The sequence below is a fragment of the Pterocles gutturalis genome, unplaced genomic scaffold, assembly GCF_000699245.1.
Source record: "Pterocles gutturalis isolate BGI_N339 unplaced genomic scaffold, ASM69924v1 scaffold32019, whole genome shotgun sequence".
Lineage (NCBI taxonomy): Eukaryota > Metazoa > Chordata > Aves > Pterocliformes > Pteroclidae > Pterocles > Pterocles gutturalis.
Genome location: NW_010136761.1, coordinates 1 through 8,297, shown reverse-complemented (window position 1 = coordinate 8,297; position 8,297 = coordinate 1). Strand labels below are relative to the sequence as shown.

Here is an 8,297-nt window from a genome sequence, read left to right as displayed (position 1 = left end):
TTCTCTTATTTACCGCTTGTATGAAGGCACTGAATTTTTTAAAATGGCAGCATCTAATGATATTTTGTCCCATTCCTGTTACGAGCAGGACTGGTATTCAGTGTTGTCAGATTGTGGCTGGAAGTAATCTCTGTGTCAGATTTAGTTTGGCCCAGTACTATACAGTCTAAGAAAATAATAACTTTCTAAGCAAACATTCTTGCTGCTCAAGAAACTACACTTCTTACCTATATTGGAATAGTCTTTATTTTGCTTTAATGTCAAGACAGTAATCCTGATTTCCTGTGATCAATAAAGCCAATGAGATAAATGAACTTATGCAATGAAACTGAATTCTTAATTCATCAAGTCAGTCTTAGAATTCCTTTTTATTCAGTCAAGCTGCTTTTCCAGTCTTCCTGAAAACATACTCCCTTCTGCAAAACAAAAATCATAGAATATTTCAAATTGAAAGGGACCCATAAAGATCATGGCGTCCAACTCATTCCTCATCACAGGACTACCTAAAATTAGATTGTATGACTAAGAGCATCATCCAGATGCTTCTGGAACTCTGCCAGGCTTGGTGTCATTCCCACTTCCCTGGGGTAGCCTGTTGCAGTGACGAACCACTCTCAGTGAAGAACCTTTTCCCAATGTCCAACCTCAACTTCCTCTGACACAGCTTCATACCATTTCCATGTGTCCTATCACTGGTCACCAGAGAAAGGTCAGTACCTCTTCTTCTGCTTCCCTTGAGAAAGGTGTAGACTGCAATGAGGTCACCCCTTAGCTGTCTGTTCTCCAAGCTGAACAAACCAAGTGACCTCAGCTGCTCCTCGTAAGTCTTGCCCTCAAGACCTTTCACCATCTTGGTCACTGTCCTCTGGCCTCACTCTAATAGTCTGATGTCCTTCTTATACTGAGGTGCCCAAAACTGCACACTGGACTCAAAGTGGGGCTGCACCAATGCAGTGCAGAGTTAGACAATCATCTCCCTCAACGGGTTAGTGATGCTGTGCTTTATGCACTCCAGGACGCAGCTGGCCCTTTTGGCTGCCAGGGCACACTGTTGACTCATATTCGACTTGCCATCAACCCAAGTCCCCACATCTATTTCTGCAGGGCTGCTCTCCAGCCTCTTGTCCCCCAATTTGTATGTATAACCAGGATTACCCCATCCCAGGCAGAGAATCCTGCTAAAAAAAAAAAAAAACCAAAAAAACCAAAAACAAACCAAAACAAAAAAAAAACCCCAAAAAAACCCACCACAAACAAACAAAAAAAATCAAAACACAAAAAAAACCCCAAACCAACAAATGCTAGTTTGTTCAAGTCTGGTCCTACAACATTTCTTTTTCTCTGTGAAAGTTCCTTTGTGTCTCAATGTTGATTCAGGACGGATTGTAGAAGTGTCAGTTCTGTATGCGCCATAAAGCAACTTTTAAAATTAATTAATCATAGTTTTTTGAATGTAGATATGTTTTCAAAGGTTATTAGAAAGACATTAATTGGCAATAGATTTAACAGTCTTTCTGTCTAATATTTTGTTTAATGTTATCTCATTTCAGCTTTTGAGAAAAAAAACTTGTTAAACTGGTTCATGTTTCTTAGTATCAGACAATATTTTTCAGTCTTGTACTGTTCTAATATTAAATTACATTGAACAGTCTAAGCTAGCAGGTAAGTCCTCCAGTAGTGCTTCAGGAAAATGACTAGATTTAATATTTGGTTTGTGGCTTCCCTTAACTTTAGGTGGATTTTTGTTCTATAAAGCATATAGAGTATATTTGTGCATTTCACTTATTGAAATGACTAATAAAAGGTACAAACACTTTCTTATTTTACAGGTCAACAGCAAGGACAGGATGGAGTAAAAGTACAGCAAGCCACAATAGCTCCTGTTACTGTAGCAGTAGGTGGCATTGCTAATGCAGCAATTGGTGCTGTTAGTCCTGATCAGATAACACAAGTGCAGCTGCAACAAGCTCAACAAGCTTCTGACCAGGAAGGGCAACCTGGCAAGAGACTGAGAAGAGTTGCCTGCTCATGTCCTAATTGCAGAGAGGGAGAAGGAAGGTAAATGTAAATTTTATCAGTATGTATTTAGGCATCTTATCACAGTTTGCCTTATTTGGGCATAATATGTTCTTATGTTGCCTATGTTTTTCAATGCTTTCTGTGAAAATATGTTTATATATTTATTTTTAGACAGGGGACTATTATTGTCTCTATTAGCATAAGATATTTTTTCCTAATAGTTAATAATATTTTAGAACTAATTATTTACCTGTTTAAATTTGATCTGTTCAGAGGCAGCAATGAGCCAGGAAAGAAGAAACAGCATATTTGCCATATTGAAGGATGTGGAAAAGTTTATGGCAAGACATCTCATCTTCGAGCACATCTGCGCTGGCATACTGGTGAAAGACCATTTGTATGCAACTGGATTTTTTGTGGCAAACGATTTACAAGGAGCGATGAGTTGCAGAGACATAGAAGAACCCACACAGGTTGGTTAGCCCTCTCTGTATGCATAGTACAGCAAGTCTGGATCATAGTGGCCATGGTTAAACAGTGATATCAGAGATATCACTTATTAGAATCTCTGAAAACTACTTTTAAATGTAAATAAAGAAACTTTAAAACAGAGAAAGTGGTATATTTCAGTTTTTGTCAGTGCAAGATGACTGTGAAATCAAATAAAAAGAGATCTGTTCAAACTGTTCTTCTGTACCTATGCTAGAAAAAGATGACCATTTCATCACAGATAGCTGATGTACATTAACTAATGCCTGATCTAAATTTGGCAAATTTTCATAAGCAGCATAGGATTGGCCATCCACCAGGGCTGCCATTTCATCACTTGGACTAGCTCAGTCCTTAAGAAATTTATTATCCTAGTCCATATATCAGATTTGGTCTCCTTGGGAAGTTTCTTGAAGTTTCAAGTAAGAACTGATAAAGCAAGTTCTCTTTACAGTTCAGATTGGAAAGGCAGCCCTTTTAGAAACTGAAAATTTTATCAACCTTCATATTTCTAGCCCGAGGAGGGTTCCCCTTCTCTACAATTTAGAGCATCAGAAGGTAGCACTAAAAGTCTAAGCACTAACTACATTTGAACAGTGTCAGGACTTTTTAGTATGGTGGATTTGTGTCTCTTGAGGTTTCATACATCGTCATGGAGCTTTGGGATTCATGTTTCCAAATTCCCTTCTCATCAGTGTAATCTAAATAACAAAAGTATTCTTAAAAAAATGCAGTGAAGTAGTTCTTTCAGGGCTTTTTACCTCTTCTACTCTGTCAGGTTTTTAGAAGTTTATGAAAATTCTCTGGTGACCTGAAACTAAAATTTTTCACCAGATAATAACAGCATAGGAAATATTTGTTGAAAACATTTTAGTAGTGAAGAGTGGATTGCCAAAAGCTAGTGACCTGGAAATCAGACAGGTAGAGAAGAAAACATTGTATCCTTTTAAAGAAACTTCAGCTGTTGAATAGAAATGGGTCAGATTCAAATGATCAAGCAGAAAGTGTTCAATGCTCTCTTTCAGTAACATTTTGGTTTGGTTTTTCTTTTAAAAAAGGTGAAAAGAGATTTGAGTGCCCAGAATGTTCTAAAAGGTTTATGCGAAGTGACCATCTCTCAAAACATGTCAAAACTCATCAGAACAAGAAGGGTGGTGGAACAGCCCTTGCTATTGTTACCTCAGGAGAACTGGACTCTTCGGTTACTGAGGTTCTTGGTTCTCCAAGAATTGTCACTGTTGCTGCCATTTCTCAAGATTCAAACCCAGCAACCCCTAATGTTTCAACAAACATGGAAGAATTCTGAAAGGATCATTTATATGGACGCCTAGTGCTGCACTTAAGTTTACATACCTTTCAGGATATGGAAGTGGGCTGGTAAAGTGGATTACAGAGCAGGAAATCATGTTTTCAGTCGTGACTTCTGTAAGTGTTCCAGGCTGGAGGATCAGCATGGGAAGTGTACACCAGTGCAACAAGACAAAAATTTCAAAAATACGAACAGCGCAAATTGATTTACTGGATAAACAGATGGGGGAATATTATTTCCATACTGTACTTTTTTGGTTATATGTCTGTATATCATGTGATGATTTTAAATGAACTTTTCCCCCCTATTTTAGCATTGTATGTTAACATGTTTATAAAATCAGATAATACCAATGTAAAACAGGGTGGACCTTGACAAGGATTAATATCATTTGATGAAAGTACTTGGTTTTTAAAATAAATTTGTAATGTTTTAATGAGAACATCCTTTTCCCATGAGGCACAGAAAAACTGAATACAGATTGAATGATAGTGCAAATATTTTATGTTTTTGCTTAGTCCATAGAGCACGTCAGTTGATTTTGGCCGTCTTTTCTCAAGTTTTGGAATTACTCAAATAGCAGCTGGATGATGCATGCTGCAAAGTGGTTCTGAGGTGGACCTCATTAATTTTGACCACTACATTATAGTAGTGTGTATAAATGACAATCAGTGAGTTCTAATTCCTCTCTTTGTTTGGAGAGCTAAGGTTGTGTAGAATTAGCGTATACAGGAGTAAAGATAAAACCATAGAAAGATATTAACATAAGATTTCACAAAAGTAATGGTATCTTTATGTAGGATGAAAAATTAATATGGCAGCTTTTGTGTCCATTTTTTGTATTTCATTTTATGGTATTTTAAAACATCTGTGGTCCATTTCTAACTCGTAGGTAAAACATGAATCATAAAAACTCAGTCTTAAGTATTTAAATGTTTTAATTGTGTTAGAATTCATGGAAATTAATCAGACAATGGAGTGTTGTAGCTCATCCTCTAGTATCTTCTCTCTGTAAATACTAGTTGCTATATTGTGGTTAATGTGCTGAGTTCTTTGTGCTTTGACTTAATAGCCAAAGAAAAGAATTAATTATCACATTTTAACCAAAAACAGGTATCGAAAGTAAACATTTTCTCTCTTTTCCCCTAAATATTTCTGTCTTTATTTTCTCTTCAAGGATAATATGTGGGCTTGTAATAAATATCTTTTACCTATCAAGTCTTATATTGAGCCTCCAACCACAAAAAAAAAAAAAAAAAAAAAATAAGGGAAAAGAGGAATATAGTTGCCTTTTCACTACATGACTTTTGATTTCAAAGATTTGGTTACATTTTCAGACGTGCCAGTTTAATAGGAATATAGAGGAAATGAAAAACAATGACAACAAAAACAACATTTGTATGTGAAATGTCCAGTACGTACAAGGAGGAAAGATGGCCAAATATTTCATACTCAGGATTTTTAATTACTTCCCATAAGCATAAATGTAACCCTTTACATGTACAGTCATTTGGTAATAAATCTCATGACCAGTTTTTTAAAAAATTTATACACCAAAATATTTTTGATGTAACTAAAGGAAGTACAGTGCAAGAAGGATAAGGTTGTTTTTTTTCCCCTGCAAATTACAAAAGGAAGAATGTGTCTGGTAGCTGTTGGTTTGAGAGACATAACAGATACCTTGTACATTCCCTCACAAAACATGTACTTCTCACCTGAACGCTTTATCAATCTTGTGGTGTTTTCTGTATTTTTGAAGCAAGAGAAATACCAATCATTGTTTACACTGTGTACACTTTAGGCCAGCCCTTTGTAGCAAAGTACTAAGCTGAAGGTATTTTATACTTTCAGTTTACATAAAAAGCTTTGAGATTAAAGAAAAACAATTTTACACTGTGGTTATAAATTTCAAGTTTCTTAAAGCTTTTTTAGACTTGTAACAGAGTCTTTAAATTTTAGTTGGGTTTTGTACATTATTTTGTATATTTTATTTAAAGTACTCTTAACTGATGTATCTGGATTTAAAACATCAGAATCAATTAGATGTTACATTTAATACAGATGAACATTAGGTAGTATTAACTGTTAATTTTATTATATAGGAAATGAAACATCAAATATATATTTTATCATTATGCTTCACAATCAGTGCTATAAATTTCTTTATGCAAAGAAAAAAACTTTCCTAATGTTAATACCATGTTTCCTAGAAATTAACAATTTTTGTAAACTGAAGTTATGAGCATTCTGCACAACCATTTCATATATTTTTTTTGTGCATACTTATGTATGCAGATAAGATACTGAAGTAATTTTTAATCTGTAATGAATCCCTATTATAGATGTATCAAAATCTAAATTTGGTTGGCTTCATAGCATCTCAAGTACATTAACTTGTGTTAGCAGGTGCACATATTACCGCTGAAATTAGAAACATTTTGACAGTCTGTTCTGCATACCATGCTGAATCCACTTTTCTGTCTTAAAAGGATCGTAAATTTCAATGTCCTTTATTTGACTCAGTGGGATATAGCTGTTGTAAGTAATAGGGCACAGATGTGCAGTAGTATCTTGTTTAATGGCATTTCACTGTTCATTCCCTTTGCCACTGTTAAAAATTTTGCTTTATTGTAATTATCAGTGCAAAGTGTATTTACCATGGTAGAACTCCAGTGTTAGAATAGTTTTTTTTCTTACAATATACTTTCTTTGGTTAGGTTTGTGTATGTGTTGCCGATTACATTAGAAATTGGTGTTAAGTCATTATTTATCACATTCTTTCATGAGAGCAGTAATAAAAGTGTGTAATCTAGGAGAAAAAGTTAATTTGTCAAAGTTAGGTAAGCATGATGTTTAGGTCCTATTTTTCAATTTTATAACTGTTTTATTGCAACAATATTTGTATTTAAGTCTTCATTTTAATGCCTTGTGGTGTTTTTTTTATGCATGTCACTGAATTGTCATCCTGCAAGAATTGATGTGCAGCATAGGGTATTAAATCTACGTAATGATTTTGAAACAGAAAAATAGTTGATGGTAAAAATGTAAATGTTTTGCAAAAATTCCTTATAAAAAAGTTTTGTAGTAATATTTCACTTGTAAATTTTTCTAAAATAAAAATGGAAAAGGAAAAAAATGAGAGTAGCATTTCCCCACATCTAGAATTTAGAAATTAATTCTGCCAGCAAAGCCTGTAAGGCATTAATTTGACACTTTTACAATGCTGATTTGTATAATTTTTTGGTGGGTTTGGAACTAAAATCATGTACAAGTTGTTGCCTGCAATAACATTTTGCAAGTAACCTATTAAAATTCCCTTGAGTTTTAAAGGTTTCTTCATTTAATTACTTACAACATAAAGCCGCAATAAATTATGTTTGAGTGATAATCTGTTCATCAAGAAGAACACTAGAAAGCAAATGCTTCTCAATGGGGAAAGGTTGGCAGCAGCTTCTGGATTTGTGTAATTAAGACCTGTACTTGCTGGTCAGCGTTTCCCAACTAGCAGGCTCCCAGCAGGGAATTAAACCAGCAGATTCTAGCTCAGCATGAATTCTGTGGGGTTTGTTCAGCTCTTGCAAATGGAAGTTATGGTTATTCCTGAACATACCAAAGAAATGACAAAAAAAACTTTTTCTAAGGTAAGAAGTATGAACACCCACAAACACACAAATAAATAATTGTAAATTTTTAAAAAAGATAGCTTGGTTTGAGAAAGATAGAGAAAAAATAGAAGTGTCATGATTGTATTGCAGACAGGGAACAAATAGAACAAATAAATGCAAACCTGAAAGTACTGACTTCAACTCACAGAAAGTGTACTAAGCTGAGCTTAGGGAAATGTAAACAGGCTCCTGCACTGTTATACTAAAGCAACTTTGATTATATACTAAATTGCTAAATATAATGGTAAACTAAATTTTTTTAAGACTAAAAGAATTTTGATGGCAAGCCTTAACAGTACTGTTGCCGTGAACAAGTACTAGTATTTCAGAAAGGAAGAAGTAAATACCAAGAAGACCACTTGCTTGTTCCATCTTCCAAAGAAGATAGAACTTAAAATTTTTGGCTTCTAGCCCTGTACTGCAAGACAGAATCATCTTTCCTCTTTCCTAATGGAGACCTAAAATCAATTAACTTTGTTGTGTGTTTGATGAAGTACATGTTTAATTTTAAGTCTCATTAATCTCTATTTGAATGCAATGATTCTAATGTCAGACAAATTTAGTAACTGAAGTCAAACTCTGCCATAATTCAAAGTAACTGCATCTGACCAACTAATATGTCTTTATTGCCCAATTCATTACTATTGTGGCACTGCCATTTTTATGGTAAGTTACAAGATGCGTGGAGTTTGGAAGCAGTTTCTAGATTATTGATAAGAGATTAGTCCTCCACTTGCAGAGCCAACATTGTGGTACAATACCAGAAAAGATAACAAAATTAAAAATAAGGACAGTGTCGTGGGTTAAAGTTAACT

General features: G+C 34.7%; 1 protein-coding gene across 1 annotated transcript; it reads left to right on the top strand.

The window, feature by feature from the left end:
- Positions 1-948: 948 nt before the first annotated feature.
- LOC104459820 (transcription factor Sp4-like) lies at positions 949-3,814 on the top strand. The gene is made up of 4 exons (XM_010082426.1): positions 949-985; positions 1,830-2,058; positions 2,293-2,492; positions 3,567-3,814. The coding sequence occupies exons 1-4, from the start codon at positions 949-951 to the stop codon at positions 3,812-3,814; spliced, it is 714 nt and encodes a 237-aa protein (XP_010080728.1).
- Positions 3,815-8,297: the final 4,483 nt, after the last annotated feature.